At 40.1% G+C, this 18,432-nt stretch overlaps 1 protein-coding gene across 3 annotated transcripts in view; it reads left to right on the forward strand.

Annotated features, from left to right (window-relative positions):
- The window catches only part of UBR3 (ubiquitin protein ligase E3 component n-recognin 3), a 130,095-nt gene extending 123,492 nt beyond the window's left edge, over nucleotides 1-6,603 (forward strand). For all 3 annotated transcript variants that reach the window (XM_084799437.1, XM_084799436.1, XM_084799438.1), the window contains exons 36-39: nucleotides 963-1,142; nucleotides 3,108-3,317; nucleotides 3,754-3,893; nucleotides 4,119-6,603. In XM_084799437.1, the coding sequence (XP_084655563.1) occupies nucleotides 963-1,142; nucleotides 3,108-3,317; nucleotides 3,754-3,893; nucleotides 4,119-4,236 (648 nt within the window). In that variant the 3' untranslated portion in view covers nucleotides 4,237-6,603. The remainder of the gene's footprint in view (nucleotides 1-962; nucleotides 1,143-3,107; nucleotides 3,318-3,753; nucleotides 3,894-4,118) is intronic.
- The last annotated feature ends 11,829 nt before the right edge of the window (nucleotides 6,604-18,432 follow it).

An 18,432-nucleotide genomic window follows, 5' to 3' on the forward strand; every position in this document is an offset into this window, starting at 1 on the left:
AGTAAGCTGAGGGGCTGTGGTGTGGCTCACTTGGAGAGTTCTTGCCTAGCATGCACAGAGCCTCGTTTTCAGGCCCCGGAGCTACATGTGGAGGGAGAGACAGAAGACCAGACGTTCAAGGCCACAGCTACTTAGGGGATGTATGGTGAGCCTGGGGTACACGAGGCATTGTCTCAGAAAGAAAATAAAAAATTTGAAGCCAGTCTGGTTTAGAGAGTCCAGACCAGCCAGAGTGACATAGTATGAGCCTGTCTCAAAAAAAGGAGAAAAACAAACAAATATAAGGAATATATATTATTCATTTAAAATTTTCTAGTTCTTTATTAGTGAACAGAGCTTCAAATCTGACAGATCATTCTACAGATTATTTAAAAAAGCATACCACACACACTTATACACCATATCCCACCCATCCCCCACTTAAAATAAATTTTTTTTTTTGTTTCATGTGTATGGAGAACCCAAGAAAAGTATTTAGCTCTTCTTTCTGTGCCATTGCTTGGGCTGGTGTGCAGATGCAGAACTTTATGAGTGCCCTACCCCTCAGTCCCACCCAGCCTGCTTACTGAGGTATCGGCTCACTGTTATAGTTCAAGCTGCCTTCAGACTCTTCAGTCTTGAACTTTCATATTCCTAATATACAGGGGTGCCCACCACACCCAGCTCAATGTATGCTTTTAAATCCCAAATAGCCTTTTGTTTTCTAAAGAGGTTTTATAGAGTTTCTAACTTCTGTAAACTATTCAGCTTATATGTGACATATATGTTAAAACAAAAAACGTAGATTTAAATTTTAAGGAAAAATACTTGGAGAATGCCTGGACGAAATGAAGAAGGAGCCTTCTCTCCGTTACTTCCCTCTTTCACTCATTTTCAGTTGCCTTCATTTTGTGCTATCCCAAAGTCATTGGTGAAGATGACAGGTAGAATAACTTGAGAATTTTCTCTTTCACATCTAAAAGGAAGAAGAAGAATTTTCAGTTCTTGCCAGCTGCCTGGGACTTCTGCCAACTTTTTACCAAACAGATCACCCATTCATCAGTGCCTCTTGTCTGGACTGGCCAGTTGCCGCACTTGACATTATAACACAGTGGTGTCTTGAGATAAAGTCATTTACGGAGAGGCATGCAGAACAAGGAAAGGTAGGAAGAAAGAGGAAACCACTTGCTGTGATGGCAGTGTGCTGTAGGTAGGGGAATAATGGAAAAGTTCACATTTCAGGTCATTGACAGCAAGTTTTAAACTGATGAAGTTGAAATAATAGGTGAATCATTAGTAGTAAAAAAAACATGTTAGTTTAAAATTGTATTAGTGGTTACTTATAGCTTGTCAGTAGATTTTAATAAAATAATTTAAGCAACCATTACAATAGTGTTGGAAGATAAAAAGCTTCAAGTTAATAAATTGTATTCTTAGTTTTAGAACTGTCTCATGTTTTAAAGTATTTGAAATGTCTTTAACGTCTAAATGTGGGGTTCTTGCTGCCAGCTTGGTTGGTAAAGGGTTTGTGGTGACCAGCGACCAGTGATCTGAGAATGGAGAGGCAGGCTGCAGGGCCGCTACTCTGCTGTGGTTTCTATACAGCCTTTCTCTATAGAACTATTGATCCTAAGAAATGCAGTGATATGGTAAAGTCTTATTTCTCCTGGTAGTCCTGTTGACCTTTTAGTATATAAGGCACCAGATATAGTAAAATAGATGTAGTACTTTAGTATATAAAGTAAAGACACCAGATTGTTTAGATGTGAAGGCGATAGACTATTTTTCTGATTGTAAAAGTCAGAAAGGAACTAGTATAAGAGTTGTTTGAGAGAAGTACATAACCTTGGCGCCAGATGCACGTGACTTTCTAGCTTAGATGAAAATCATTGGCATCTTCGGGTTCTCATGGCACATGTTCCTGTTTGTTTCATTGAGGTGCTGTCTGCACATTCAGGTCGGCTGGGTCCCCTTGCAGTCAAGAGCCTTCACCTTGCTTGTGTTTCTGTTGTGATTATACCGTCTTCTACCTTGCTTGATCTGACACAAAAGAGTGTTCAAGTGTGCTGCAGATTTTAAGCCGCCTATAAGCATGCCCATTGCTGCTGCTTCTACTCAAGCAGCTCTACTATTCTTCTATTGAGCCCATTGCATTTTGAGGCCTTGCCTCTTCCATCAAGATTGTCTGTTAATCCATCTTTCTTTATGGTTCTAGCCTCCTCCACCTCTAGTGCTATGTCACTTTCTCTAACCATTGCTATATTTATGGGCAAGAATCAGCCTAGAGGAGCATGTGTGATGAGCCTGAATCCCCAAGTGCCACTGAACTTAGTTTCTGTTTACTTATCACATTTATCTCTTCAATGTAATGAAGGCATCACAGAACAAAATTCTTATTTTTCTTTAAATTTCTCAATTTCTAGAAAGTGTTTCATAGAAATTAGTCCCCTAACAGATATACGCAACTATAGTGTGAATGGAGTAACATCTAGGGGCAACACCAAAAAACCAAAAACCTTTCCCAGCGCCTCTTTACAAATAGTAAATAAAACTTATCCTGCAGAAAGCATTAGCTAACTTGGACTTTTTCATATGTAAACAGGAAGTTTACTCAAAGAGTTTTAGGCCAGCACTTAACAAACAATCTTGATAGCCTGAAGTATATGATTGTTACTTATTCTGAAAGGGAGATTTCATGTAAAGCATTAAAATAGGAATAATGACTTATAGCTCTTGACTTCTGCTAAAGAAAAGCTGAAGCATCGTTAATACATGACAGGTCAAGACCTGGTGTCATAAAATGTTTAATTAATGTTTTTTTGCATGTTTACAGATATATTTTCATGCATACTCAGATATTTTTTCTCTTAAAATAACAAACATGCTTTAGGGTGTTTACTCTAAAGTTTTCAGCTGCTATAATTGAAATCTGTATGGAATACAGAATAATAATTGCTAAAGGACTATTTTTTGTTTTTTGTTTTAAATGGGAAAAGAAGGGTTTTTAATAAATAAGTCACATTCTTAAAGGCAGATTTTCCTTCCTAAAATAAAATCCTTTAAAAATTGAATATATAATTTTAATATTTCATATACATAGGGTTGATGACTATTTTTGGATATTTTAGGCCTTGCTTATCCAAGAGTCAAGATGGAAATTACCACACCTGTTACAGTTGCCTGAGAATTACAACACCATTTTTCAGTACTACCACAGAAAAACTTGCAGTGTCTGCACCAAGGTTCCTAAAGACCCAGCTGTTTGCCTCGTTTGTGGCACTTTTGTATGCCTGAAAGGACTGTGCTGCAAGCAGCAAAGTTACTGTGAATGTGTGCTGGTAAGCAAATGGCATAGAGTCATAAGACCCGGCCTTGGGGGAATGTGGTACAGTGAAACTCAGCTCTTCACAGTCTGTGCGTTAAACAGTACATTTGAGGTAAAATCCAGACTGTATTTAAGAAGTTAAACCTTCCTGAAGTACAATTCCAGTTCTTTCTTTTGCCCTCTTTTTAACATGCTGGGAAATAGCCTTCGTTGATGCATGGAGAGGCCAGCTAGCTTCTGAGCTAGACAAGCTGGTAATCGCTTCCTACATAATGTTCACCCAAACTCTTCACGTGTTAATGAGCTGTTGGGGCTGGGGTATAGGGTTAAATAGAGGTAATCTTATTTTTAAGTTAAATAGTTCTATATTATTAATTAAGATATTGATTTTTCTATAAAGGCTGTTTAATTTAAAGTGTATTGTCATATTTTAATTTTTTTTTAAAAAGCATTCTCAGAATTGTGGTGCCGGAACAGGAATTTTCCTTTTAATCAATGCGTCAGTGATTATCATCATCCGAGGCCACCGCTTCTGCCTCTGGGGTTCTGTCTATTTGGATGCTCATGGAGAAGAAGACCGAGACCTCAGGTTAGCCCTGCCTGCATGTGTCAGGTGTTTCCTGCAGCTCCAGCAAAGTATGACAATTATTAACTTAGTTACTTCTCACTTTGAGATTTTTTTTTTTAATCTAAAATACAGGCCACGTAAAAGTACGCTATTGTCTTTGCAGCAGTGTATTAAAGAAGAAATGCATATGAAAACCTGCTTGGATTGTGTAACTTGTAATGCTTTTGTCCTTCCTTTGTGTTGCAGGCGAGGCAAACCTCTCTACATCTGTGAGGAGCGATACAGAGTTCTTGAGCAGCAGTGGGTGTCTCACACTTTTGACCACATCAATAAAAGATGGGGTCCACATTACAATGGGCTGTGACGCACACCTCAGCACTGCATATACTATCATTTTCACTGACATTGGTTTTATCAACAATAAGCTTTAATTTAATTTGGGGGGATTGATGTATTTGCCGAAGGATAAAGAGAAAACATTCATTATGAAGCCTTCCCAAAATTAGGTGCTTGATAACCATATTAATGGTATAATATTTTTTCTCAAGTATCTGGACAACAAATAAGATAAATCATTCATTAATGGTCATTTTTTTTGAGTGCACAATTAATAAAAAGCACAACTTGTCCACAAAAATCATTCAGAAATGATTTTCCCTACAGTCCCCTTACTGGCTGTTCACTGAGAGAAAGGATGTGATTTATTTGAAGTTTTACTGCTCTTTTTGTGTTTTAATTTGCATCTGCTAAACATAATGCATCTTTTCCTTTGTCATCCTTGTGTTGATTTGAGATTTTTGCTGTATGTAATTAGAAAAATGTAAAACATGATTTATGTGAAATATTGTATAGTAAAAATTGGTCTAATTAGTAGAACTTTAAATTTTTTCTTATTGTGAGGAATCTGTTAAAAGTTTAAGGCTTTGCTGAAAACTTAATTCATTCTCAGGAATTTCATAAATGCTTTCCCTGGGTAATAACTGACCTGGCTGTAAAATAGATAGCTGCTATCCGCATAGTGGAGTGCACTGGGGGAGGGCAAAGCGTATGTGTGGTTGGGGAGGTCCTTAAAAATAAAAACCTGTGGGCTGAAGGTAGAGCTTAGTGGTAAAATGCTTAGCTAATATTCACAAAACCCAAGTTTCATCTTAAGCACCACACCACCACCACCAACAACAAAAAATCAATTTGCCATTTCAATTGAATGAATTATTAAGAGTTGTTAGTGCCTACTAGATGTTACAATAAAATCAAAAGGGTTAAGAACACATGATGGCAGAGTTTTGATTCTGTGCATGCCCACCTTTTATTACCAACCAAGCTTTTATTTATATGTTCACTTTGAAAATGCTCCTTTGTCCTAACAGATGGACTTGTAAAGTTCTGGATCTCCAACTCTCCTAACTGACGGAAGAAGCTGTCTGTATTAGGTTTTTGCAGTATAATCACTGCGGCTTTCGTGTGGGCTCCTAAAGCGGGCAAGGCTCAGAGGCGCTGGCCTCGGGAGTGAGCCATGCTGCTGCTTTGAGACACTGTTGTCAGCTTGTGTGCGCAGGGGTTTAATTGAGAATGGGAACGAATGAACTAAAATTCACACAGTAAGGGGGAAGGAAGATGACAGAAAAGCATGTTTTATTGATACCAAGATTTTTTTTTTCTAGGTGATTCAGTAATTTGATGATTATTTTATACATAGTGCTATCAAGCAGTTCCTGGTACTTTGGATTTCCATGGCTTGTTACATAAAATTACATTTTTACTTGTAAAGGTAAACTTTGAAACATTGAATGAGACAATATTAAAGTAACATCAGACCCATGTTTCAAAATGTTCTGAATGGCATGGCATTACAGAATATGAAAATTAACATAAAATGATGCTTTGCATTCAAATAAGGGAAACAGTAGGGCACATTCAGATGTGCTCAAAATCTGTCAGATGATTGCCTGAAGCGCTTGAAGAAAATATGCGGGAATAGCTTGCTATTTTTATATACATGATCAAAATAGTGAGATAGCTTTCTGTAAGACTAGAATGGTTTGCTGAGGTAAATCACTGTCCTTCCAGCACCTGCTTTTTAAAGGACTGTGCTGTAAGCTCACCCTGTTACCTTTTTTGCATTGGTCATTATCAGACCATTTGTAAGTGTGGTTGAAGAGCAAAATGCTAATTACATCTCTAGTAAATACTGTTACAGGATTCATGAACTTGAATAACTCTACAGTTTGGAACTCTGATGCTATATATACATGGTATAATGTATTCAGACTTTGATCACTACATATTTAAATGGAATGTTTATGGTTGTGCATATGGATGTGAAGTGAAAATAATTAGCCTTAACTTTAAAATTTGGATATTTGATAGTGTTTATTTTGATATTGGTGAATTAGTCACCAGTAAATTTTAAAGAAGCACTTGGTTGAAAATTGTACTTGAAAACATACATGCATGCTGCTAAATTACAACTTCCATTTCCCCTGACTTTTATGAGTCCCATTTATAAGCCCACTTTTAAAATAACAGGTCCAAGTTAGAGTGATGTGTGTATATTATTAAAAAACATGTACTGGTGTGATCTTGTATGAATGATCATTTAAATACAGTACATTACTGTAGAAGTGAAATCCACCTTTATAATTAAGCAGAAATTACAAAACTAAGAATAATTGACATTGTAAGATATGTTAATAAAACCTACTGTCATTTGCTTTGTGCAAGATCCTTAAAATGTTGAATGTTTATGTTTTCCTATCCAGTGATAGTAACAGTACCACATGTAAGTGATGGTGTAAATAGGAACTGCCTTGCAAGAAGTCAGCAGCAGCCTCCTCCTGCAGGACCAAGCCCTGTTTCCTTTGTGTGGGCACATGACCACACCTGTGCTGAGTGCTTGTGTTTGGAGAAGCAGAAGAAGGATGCTGTGCTGGCCCCTGCTCTCTGCTGAGAGTTCCCACCTAGGATTGGAAGCTGCTTCCCAAGGGCACTTGATTTGGGTAGTCTGTGGTCTTACATGAACTGACAGTTATCGTCAGTGCACCTCTGTCTTGTTCACAAGGTATTAATTCTGCTTATACATCCTGATATTTATTGGTTTCTAGGATCTATAAAAGATGCTGACCATAGGCACTGAAGGGGATGTAACCCAAGACCTTCCATACTACTTTGGGATTTTAACTGCTCATTCTCAATTTCCTTTTGTTGGCTTTTTTGAGTTCATGTGGGGTTGGGGGGGAAAGCAAAACAAAGCATCCACAAAAACAAACCCATGGTTTTAACCACTAGACTGAAATCACTGAGGCACATCTCCTAGGATGTACCTGATAGTTAACAGCTGTGAAGAGGGGATAGATGAAGACTGGCTCCAGTCCTCCTGTTCACACAGTCCTGTCCTCAGGCCTTACAGCTGGCTGCATTTTAGCAAGCATTCCTTAATCAACAGTGCTGAGCTGGAATGGACAGGATGCCAATAACACAATCACTTGTCTGTTGGCAACTTTAAAGGTCCCAGTCAGGATGAGTTGAGGGACCTAATGTTTCCGTGTGTCAGGGGCAAATGTAACAGCATGCATATGGAGGTCAAAAGACAACCTTGTAGGCTTGATTCTCTTAAGTCCTTTCACCTTACATGGGTCCTAAGGATCAAACTCAAGTCTTCAGGCTTCTCCAACAAGCAAGATTGCGCAGTCAGATGGTCACTTCTCAAAGTTTTGTGAGGGGCGGGGGAAGGCTAAAGATTATGTGTGTGGTGTTTGGGGGCAGGAAGAAAAGAATGGAAATTTGTGTGTGTGTGTGTGTGTGTGTGTGTGTGTGTGTGTGTGTGTGTTGTTTTATTTGAGATAGGGTTTCTATGTGTAACAGCCTTGGCTGTCCCGGCCTTGAACTCACAGAAATCTGCCTGCCTTTGTCTCCCAGAGTGGTGAGTCCATCTTGAAAGTCCTACTCTTAATCAGACTCTGGGCATATGAATAAGTTGGGCACTAGGGATGTATAAAATGACCTCTAAGTCCTGTGTAGACAGGGGGTGTGAATCATTTCAGACAGCTATCAGACCTATTTCAAAGATCAAGAGTTGTAAAAATGCCCGTAGCTATGGGCCTGAGAGGAAATCGTCCTGTCTCTGAGCATAGGTGGTTTTGAGATGAAGGTGAAACCTAGACTGTACAAGTGGTTTTATAAGGCATTCTGGTGGTTTAATACTTTATCAGAGTCATAGCAAGTTGTTCTTAGGGTTTTAGATATTGAATATAGTATGATCAGATTTTTATTATGTGAGAGTAGGATGAACTGTGGAAAACTAAAATGGGAGACTGGGGCCATTGCAGTATACATCAGCACTCAGCAAAGGAACTTGTGATGCGGGCATGGGGCGTGGGCGGAATCAGAAGAGACATGACAGAAATACTTCCATATGTCAGAAATTCAGATAAATGCAGGGGATTCCATGTGGAACATGACAGAAAAGCCCTGTGCCTACTTACTGTCTAGTAGAAAGTATCATGGTGCACTGCAGCGCAACAGGAAATTACCAAAATAGTAGAAGACTGGGAGCCAGTGGGCCCTTAGCACAGGGAGTTCATGGTTGAGCACGTGGAAAAGTTGATGTGTTGTAAAGGTTTTGGTTGTAGGTCCTAAAGTAACAGCACGTGGCAGAGTTAAAGCACAGGAAGCAGAATGCAGCCTAATGAGATGGTGCAGGAAAACCAGAAGTGGCTTGTGACCTCTTGAACCATCTTATGGTCTTCATGGCCTTTATTTTGGCGTTAGCCTCAGTTCATAGTAGAGGTCAGCAAACCTTTTCCATAAAGGACGAGGGGGTCTGTCACCCTACACTGTTCAACTCTTGTAAGGCAAAAGCATTCATAGGCATATGTGACTGTTCCAATAAAAACATACTAAAGGTGGCTGCAGTTGTGAGGAAGATCCAGAAGAATCTGGGAAAGTCAGGAGCAGAAGCCTAGAAGAAATGGTGTTCTGTACTGGGAAACTGACAGAAACTGCTTGTGCTTCAGTCATTGGTGGCAGTCTTAAGAAGTAGGAAGCAGTTGTGGGGGCCAGGTTGGATGATGTTGATTAATATGCAGCTGTTGATAAATGGTGTGTGTGAAGGTGAGGTGCTTTGTTAGCATTATAAGATGCAAAGCTAGAAGAAGTCAGCTATGAATTGTGCCTGAAGCTGGTCATCTAGCAAGAAGAGCTACTACCCTAAATGGTGTCTTCATTTAAAGGATGGGGCTGAAGCGGGGAGCAGATAGGGAAAGCACACTGGTGTGGACAAAGCAGACAGCACTTTAGCCAAGAATAAAGCATTTTGCTTTTCTGATCCCCTAAGTGTGACTCTCTAATAACACACAGGGCTCAGTAAGTAAAAAGCTTATCATGAGTTCAGCTTCCCAGCACCCAGGTACAACAGCATGTGCCCATAATTCCTGCCCTAGGGAGGCAGAAGCAGAAAGGTTGAGGTCTTGCTAGCAAGCTAGTCTAACTGAAATAGGGAGCTGTAGACTGAGAGAGAGACAGACGGAAACAGAAAGAGGCGGAGGAGAGGAGAGGCACCAAGAGACCGAGACAGACTGACCTGTTTTAAAAAGTTACGTGGAGGAGCTGGTGAGATGGCTCAGTGAGTATGGGCACTGCCACTCAACAATGTAAGCTTGACAACCTGAGTTCAATCTCCAGAACTACATAAAGATGAGAAGCAACCCCACAAAGTTGTCCTCTGATTTCCACATGAGTGCCATGGCATATCCCACTCCCCCAAGCCCAGAGTAATAATAAAAATGTAAAAGTGGGGAGTGAGAAAGGAAAACATTTGGCATCAACCTGTAGCCACCATATGCACTCACATGTATGTGCACACACAGGAACACACAAAAAAAGTTTTAAAATAATAACTTCATTCCAATCCTATAGAACCATCAGTCTCTAATTCAGGTTTGTACTACAAGTTATCAGCACTATTGTTCCTCAAGTCAAGACTGGAAAAAACTAGGAAAAAATAAAAACAATGTGAAATCAAACAATCCAAAATAGTGAAACTGGCAAAATTCAAATCAAGACTGTTTAGTTACTATTAAGCTAATGCCAGCTGATTTTGTTAATTGTGCTTTGGAGTTGTGAGCACTAGGAGGAGGACTAAGGACATCTAAGAAATCTTATGTCATCTGTGCAACTCTTCAAATCTAAAAATTACTTAAAATGAGGAATTAAAAATAGGACAAAAGTGACCGGGTCTCTGACTCTTTTGCCTGTTTCCAGATTGTTTGTTTGTTTATTGGCTTTTTTGAGACAGGGTTTCTTTGTGTAGTCTTGGCTATCCTGGTCTCTCTTTGTAGACCATGCTGGCCTCGCACATACAGAGATCCACCTGACTCTACCTTCTGAGTGCTGGGACTACAGGTGTGTGCCACCACGCCTGGCTCCTGGGACTCTTTTCTTCCTGTTGGGTTGCTATGTTGCTTCATCTTAGTATTTTTTATTTTGTCATACTTGGTTGTCATCTCTTAGACTCCTGTACTTTTCTAATGAGAGAAAGAAAGGGAGCAGAGGTGGGGAGGAACTTGGAGGAGTAAGGGAAGGGAAACTATAATCAGGACATATTGTATGAGGAAATAATCTATTTTCAATTAAAAATGATAAAGAAGATAATGTAAAATAAGACAAATGGTCCTATTTTTATTGTTGGAGTAAAATAATGCCCAAGTTTGTATTAAAAGAACATACAGAATATCAGGAAAATCGGCCTTCAACAATCATCTTGCTGTTCTATTACTGTGAAGAGACACCATGACCAAGGCAGCTTATAAAAGAAATCATTTAATGGGGATCTTGCTTACAGCTTCAGAAGGTTAGTCCATGACCACCATGGTAAGGAGCTTGGCAGCAGGCAGACACTGGAGCCATAGCTGAGAGCTTACATCCTTGTCCACAAGTAGAAGGCAGAGAAAAGACTAACTGGGAATGGCATAGGCTTTTGAAACCTCAAAGTCCGCCCCCCCCCACCCCCCAGTGATACACTTCTACAACAACACCTAAACAGTTCCACCAATTGGAAACCAAGCATTCAAACAGGAGTCACGCAGGGACTACTCTCATTCCAACTACTGCAACAGTTAACATTATTCTTGAAAAACTGCCTCACTGCAAAAGTTCTCAGAGCCCATAGAGCAACAAAAAGAAAATTAACTGGTGTTCGGCTTTTTACGACATAAAAAGCAAGAGCAAATAGCAGAATTAACAAAAAACTCAGCTTTTATTGAAATTCATGCTGACCTCCACATATCTAGATCATAGGAAATGAGTTGTAAACATGAAAACATCAGTCAAAAGGCCTGATGGAGGCCTTAGTGGTGTAGCTCAGAGGTAGAAAGCTTTCCTAGCAGACACAAGTCCCTGGGTTCCATATACGTGGCATATAATATAGTCCCATGGAATTTCACTGGTTAGTGAGGTCTCATTAGGCTGAAGGCTATCTTACCAAGGGAATTACCGACTGAAAACAAAAGGACAGAGAGACCCTAGTAATAGTGCTGATGATGATTATGATGTTGCCTGATAGAATTGAGGTGCTAATTATATTGTAGCCCAAGAGCAAGGGTACTGGAAAAAGAAAAGGCCTCTGGAGGGTGATGACATGATCTAAATTCTTAGGTTATTTCTGAAGAATTGTTTGGTTTATATAAACCCAGGGCTTTACATACAAGTACTCTACCATTGAGCCACAGAGCCCGCCCTGGAAGTGTTTCATATAAAGTTAAGGATTGCGATGAAACAGTGTACGTAATAAGCCATGATCCATAGAAAACTAACGGATCACATGATTTCAAGATGTTGAAGTTATTAGGCAATGTGATTTTGTCTTAGTTTTTATTTGAGAAAGAACCAAGGAGAAATCCTGTTACTAAAAAATACAACCGAAATTTGGAGTCAGTGGATATGATTAATGAAGGCTCACTGTAAAGTGATGAAGGAAAAACTTTGCTGGATCATGAATTGAACTATTAGGAGAGGGCACAGAAAATAGAAATTTAGCTTAAAGATAGGAGACATAGCAGTAACTAAGAGCTGTCAAATACTTGTAACTAGGGTCCTAGAAAGTGAGGTGAGGCAGTTGCACTGACAAGGCTGAAGAGAGAGATCTGAGAGGGAGAGTTTCCTGGAGTGCTGAGGGAACTGAATGGCAGTGAAGCCATAAACTCACAGAACCCAGCAGGCCCCAAGCAGGAGAAAGAAGGAACTGTGCTTAGATGCACCATGATGGAAATTTAAAACAGCAACAGAACAACCAGGCTGCTCTGTGGGAAAGGGTGGGTTACCTCAAAAACTACCAGCTCTGTAACCCGAAAAGTAAGAAGTGTGCAGAAAAACACAGCTTTGAAAGAATTCAAGATCTAATGACAAATATTCAAGAATGAAGACAGACATTGAGTACAGTAACAAAGGAGAATCCGAAAGCAGATCTCAAAGCAGACAGAAAATGAACCAGATAAAAGGTCAAGTTTTAGCAGGAAATGAGAACAGATCTGTGGTAAACGCAGCTAAATGGACAATTACCACGCCGAATTATGAAAACTTGCCATGTGGTGTGTTAGTGTATGTATGGAAACAATAGACTAGAAGATGGCCAAGGTAAACTACACTGTAGAATTTCTTTTCTTTCCTCCTCACTAGGATGGCTTCAGATACAATGCTGGACAACATACGTGTTGAAGGGATGTGGAGCAATTGGAAGCCTCCTACTAGTAGTATGTAAAATGTTCCTTCAGCTGAATTTCAGCTTGTGCCCTAGCACTAGGGAGGAAAATGCGGAGTGATCAGAAACTCAAGGCTACCTTCTGATGCATTGCCGGTTTGAGGCCAGCTGGGTTATATAAAACCCTGTCTCGAGGATTCATTCATTGGTAGTTTCTCCCCATGTTAAACATACAAATTACCTGTTACCCAGCAGAATAGAAAGTGTGTGTTTAGGTGTTTTATGGCAACAGCATTCATAATAATGAAAAATGGATGGAAATAATGATGGATAAACAAAAGTGCCATATCTATGGGTACCAATGCATGTTATAATGTGAATGAACCTTGAAGATATGCTAATTGAAATAAATCTGACACATGAGTTATTTAAAAGTCCATTTCTATGGCATGTCTAGTATACACAAATCCATATGGAAATGCTAGGTTAATGGTTGCCAAGGAATTGAGAAGGAAGAAATGGGAGTGGCTGCCAATGCCTTTAAGGGATATGAAAATGTTCTAGAATCATTGGTGACAGTTATAACAGCCTGTAAGCCTCAGAAGAACCACTTACTTTTATACTTTTAAGAGGAGACATTTTCTCCTGTGTGAATTACATCTAAAAAGTCATATATTCTTAAAAGTACACATATGTTTTATAGTTTCTCTGTCATGCATTTTTGACAGGTTCTGCCTGTGTTGTTATGGTGGGAAAATACAAGCACTAGAAACAGGACCTGAGGTAAGAGGCTAGCCCCGCACTTCACTGTGTGATCCTGGAAACATCAGTTAATGCTACCAAACTCTGCTTCCTTATCTGTGTGGTGAGAGAGATGATGCTTTGCACTGAGGCTGCTGTGGGAATGGGCTTAGTGTGTTAAGATACAGTTAGTTCAAGGAAGCTGGTTCCTCTGAAATGCTGAACACACACACACACACACACACCACACCACGCACACACACCACTCAAACACACAGACACCATACACACCACACACACAAACATGTATATATAGCTACACACAAACACACACACCACAAACACATTTACCCCACACACTAAACACATCACACAAACGTTCTATACAATAAGCTGATACAATATTTTTAATAAACTTGATATTTGCATGATAAAAAACAGTGGTGGTTTGAACTTGGAAGATGGGCAATTCTTCCAAAGAAAACCAAAGAGATTTAAATTCTTCAGTGAGGGAGTCAGTGGTTTCTTAACTCTGTGGCCCATATGTGGAGATACTCCATTCATGCTATGTGAAAACATGCATTTTAACTTAGAGAGTTGATTTCCAGGTAATAAAAAACAAACAAAAACCAAAAAATCCAACAACAAAACAACCCAAACCTTTTTGAAATAGAGTAGAAAGATGTCAAACCTCCCAAATCAGTGAGAAATGGAATAAATACAAAATAAAGGAGTTAGAAAGCAATATAGCCAGTTGAGGAAAAAAGAAAGTATGTAAGAGGTGTGAGTTTAAATTAAAACTTAGAATAGTTACACCAGGTTACAAATAAACTGAATCCTAGTGAAAAGACAGAGGCTGTCAGACTAGATTAACTAGAAAGCTTGTGTGTGTGTGTGTGTGTGTGTTTCATTTTATTTTTATCAATTTTATTCAAGCTACAGTGCCGCGGACCATCTCAGTAGGGTATTGGTCCTTTGGTTGGGAGTTCTCGAAGTGTTGGTGGACAAAGATAGGCGAGTGACAAACAGAAAACAAACACAGAGGTGCTGTTTGGTTCTGAGTATATTTTGGAGACTAGAAAGCCAGGTTTACATACACATTTTTAAATGGGGGCATTCACATGTGGTTACAGTATTTTTCCATACAAATCAAAATACAGGATGCTGTGTAGTTATGTTGTCATCAATCTTGACCAATCATAAGTCGTAAGATTGGTATCAATGCATGTCCTTTCTTTATCAAAGGTCAATGTTCTTTCATACCAAACATCTGTGAGTCAAGACAGTTTGTTTTCTTAGCTCATCCGCCACTATCTGGGGTATTACTCAAAACTTTCTTGTAAGTCATAATATAAACTATTCATAGGTGACAAAGTCTTAGCAATGTTTACATTAACAAGTGGAACAGAGCTTAGTGTTAAGCTTGACTGAATGACCCTTGGCTGCAGTTTCAGGTAAAGGATTGCTTAGCAACACAGTTACGTCTGAAAAGTTCTTTGATAACACAAGTGAAAACAAAAGCGAAATGTTCCCAAAACAAATGAGTGAGAAGAGAAGGGAGGGGTGCTGCAATTACTACTCCGGCGAGAGCATCAGACCCAGTTTCCAGGAGGCTCTCCCAAATGAGTAGGGGTCGTCACCTTGGTTCTGTGATAAATTTTGTCACACACACTCTACTGGAGGGGTCATGACACTATAATCATTTGAGAAGAGGAACCTCAACTAAGAATGTGCTCCCAGTAGATTGGTCTGAAACCAGCCTCTGTGGCATTATCTTGATCTATGATTGATGTGGGAAGGACCACAAGTTCGCTGTGGGTCCTGGTACCATCTGGACGGGTAGTCCTCGGGTGTATAAGAAAGTAAACCAAGCATGCCAGACAGGATGGAGCAAGCCGGTAAGCAGCATTCCTCTATGGCCTCTACTTCAGTTCCTGCCTCCCGGTTCCTGCCCTAGCTTCCCTTAATGGTGGACTGTGATCCAGATGTGTAAGACAACCAAATCCTTTCCTCCCCCAGCCAAACTAAGACATAGTCTATGCAGTTGTTAAGATACTCATGTAACAATTATAGCTGTATTCTTACGTGTGGTGTATGTATTTGCACACGCCTGTGTGCGGTCACACTGTGGGTTGCACATGGAGGCCAGAGTTTGAAGCTGGGTATGTTCTTCAATTGCTCTTCACTTTATTTTTAAGACATGATCTCTCACTGAACACTGAGCTCACCAGTTTGTCTATACTGGCTGTCCAGCAAGCTCTGAGGAACTTCCTGTCCCTGCTTCCCCAGGGTCAGGGCTACAGGTTACATCCCACTACATAGGTGCTGTGGATCTGAACTCATGCTTGTGTGGCAGATGCATTACCAACTGAGCCATCACCCCAGGCCCCAATATGGCTATATTTTTAAAGACTGTTTCCGGAGAGATCCACTGAAACATAACATCTAGGCTTGGTGAGGCTGGGCAATGCAGAGATATTGCAAGGTTGACTGTGAACTCAGTGAAAGTGGGGGATGGGCATGTGGGGGTTTTAGACTCCAGAAAAATTTTATGCATTGAAGATCTTCTGTAACACGTTATGATAAAGTTGGGCTCACACCCCAAATAATTTGACAATGATGTAATATTAAAACAACAATGTAGCCGGGTGGTGGTGGCGCACGCATTTGGAAGGCAGAGGCAGGTGGATCACTGTGAGTTTGAGGCCAGCTTGGTGCACAGAGGAGTCCAGGATAGTCAGGCTACACAGAGAAACCCTGTCTTGAAAAACAAAAAATAAAACAACAACAAAAACCCCAATAATGTGACTCATTACATTAATATATAAGGAATAAAGATCTGAGATGCTAAAGCTGTTTATAGTGTGTCATGGTAGCATGCCTATTTCACAGGTGGAGCATTCAACTATGCTAATGACAACTACACAGGTATAAAGTTTTAAGCAGATGTCTTAGTTACTTTTCTATTGCTGTGACAAGACACTATGACCAAGGCATATATAAAAGAAAGCACTTAATTTGGGGTTCACATTTCAAGAGGATTTGAGTCCGTGGCCAGCATGGCAGGGAGCATGGCCTTTGCAGACAGGTAGCTATGGTGCTGGAACAGTAGCAGAAAGTCACATCTTGATCCATAAGGATGAAGCAGAGCTAACTGGGAATGATGCAGGGTTTTGAAACCACACACACACACACACACACACACACACACACACACACACACACACACACACACACACTTGTAGTGGGTGTTTCTGGTTTCTTTGAAAACTCAAATGTGTAACGTGGCATTTTGCTAAAAGCTGGTTTGTGAGAAGTCACGTGGTGTCTTTCTGGAAGATGTCCTGTGAGAGGGCACGTGATGTTTTGCTGGGAGCAGACACATGAGAGGATGCGTGATGGCGGGAAGGAGTGTAGAGTGAGCCACGGGCAGTGGGATGAGGCTTTTGGCATTCCTAAGCTGTGCAGCACTTCGCTGGCCTTGGCTGGTCCTTGTTTCACAGAGAGAAACGCTCCAGAGAGCTTTTCATACCCCTCCTGATTCTTCCACAGACTTGTGCTGATTCAGTGGAGCCTTTCAGTTTCTGCTGGATCGTGCCATCTCTATAGATTCATGTGCTATTTAGTGTTGGCTATTGAACTGGACTGCTGGTATCCTGACAACGCAGAGTAGAACTGGCCCAAGGAACTACATCTAAACAGGTCCCTTTTTCCTATTAACAATCTTTCTCCCCTTCCTCTAGCAGGTTTTTGAAGTATTTAAGAACCCTAAATAAAGTAGGTGTTGAAAAATCTAAGCCTTCATCAGTAACACACCTCTTCCAACAAGGTCACGCCTCCTGATCCTTCCCAAACAGTTCCACCAGCTGAACACCAAGTGTCAACTATGTGAGCCTGTAAGGGTCATTGTCATTCAAACCACCACAGCAGATGAGCTAAGTAAAAAGTAAAGTGTGTCCAGGGATATATCACTGTGGTTGGCAATTACATCTACACAGCTTCACAACTATAGTCATCAGAAATGTTGTGTTAGACAACTTACATCTTTTGACTACCATGGGTCACACCAGTATGTGTAATGGCACAGTGGCCAAGATCTAAAGAAATCTTACCTTTCACAAATGCAGATGTGCCAAAAAAGGGAAAAGGGAAGGACTTTCATTTGTTTAAGAAGTGGTGCTGGGAATCTAATCCAGAGCCTTTGGCAAGCTAGGATAGTGGCATATCAATGAGGATATGACAGGATCAACATTTTTACATACACACACAATAGTAAGGTACTTCTGTGTAATCAATTTTGAAAAAAAAAAGTAAATTAGAGCTTTCTAAAAGTCTATAATTTATGCCTCTAATATACCAATGATTCAAAGATTTTTAAAAACTTTATTTTTGTTAAAATGACAACACTTTAAATGAGGATAAAATGCTATGAAGGAATATACAAAAAGGAGTTATTTGACAGATGAAAAAAGGCATCGTGCAGGGACAGCTGAACACCAGTTAACACAGGATAGGCCGTGAGAGGGGGCCAACTTCCACAGCCACTGCACTTTGAAGTCTTTTGGGTCTAAGAATACATTCCTTTTCTTCTAGGCTCTGCTCAATTAAAAGCTTTTATTACTTGATATGGGCTCTGTTGTTGGCATGTGTGATGCCCCATACCACAATGCCCACATGTAGGTTTGGTCCATGGTACAGGTACTGGAGTGGCATGCATTTGCATAAGCATCTTTTTGTCTGACAGTTCACAGAAGTATTTTGAACAAGCCAGTAACTTAACTGTTTGTTTCCAGGCAAACGTTGCTAGGATTCATCAAGAGTTCCCAGGATTCTGCTGGCAGGAGTCTAGGTGCTGACAAATGATCCATTTGCAAGCGGAAATTTTCAACATTGATGTGTCACATGTCACTTGCTCAGGATGTCTCAGGTTACTATTTGTCAAAGCAGCAGTTAAGGCTGGAGGGATTGGGCTTCCAGGATTAGAATCTTTCTAAGATTGTGGCCTGGGAAATTTCAGAGTTTAGGGAGCTTACCCTTTCAGGATTTTAATCTTCATTGTTGGGTCTTGAGATTGTGACAATAGTGTTTTACAACAGTGCCATTTTTGCCTGGGGGGATGTAGTCCAG

The sequence above is a fragment of the Acomys minous genome (assembly GCF_964271855.1).
Source record: "Acomys minous genome assembly, chromosome: 10".
Lineage (NCBI taxonomy): Eukaryota > Metazoa > Chordata > Mammalia > Rodentia > Muridae > Acomys > Acomys minous.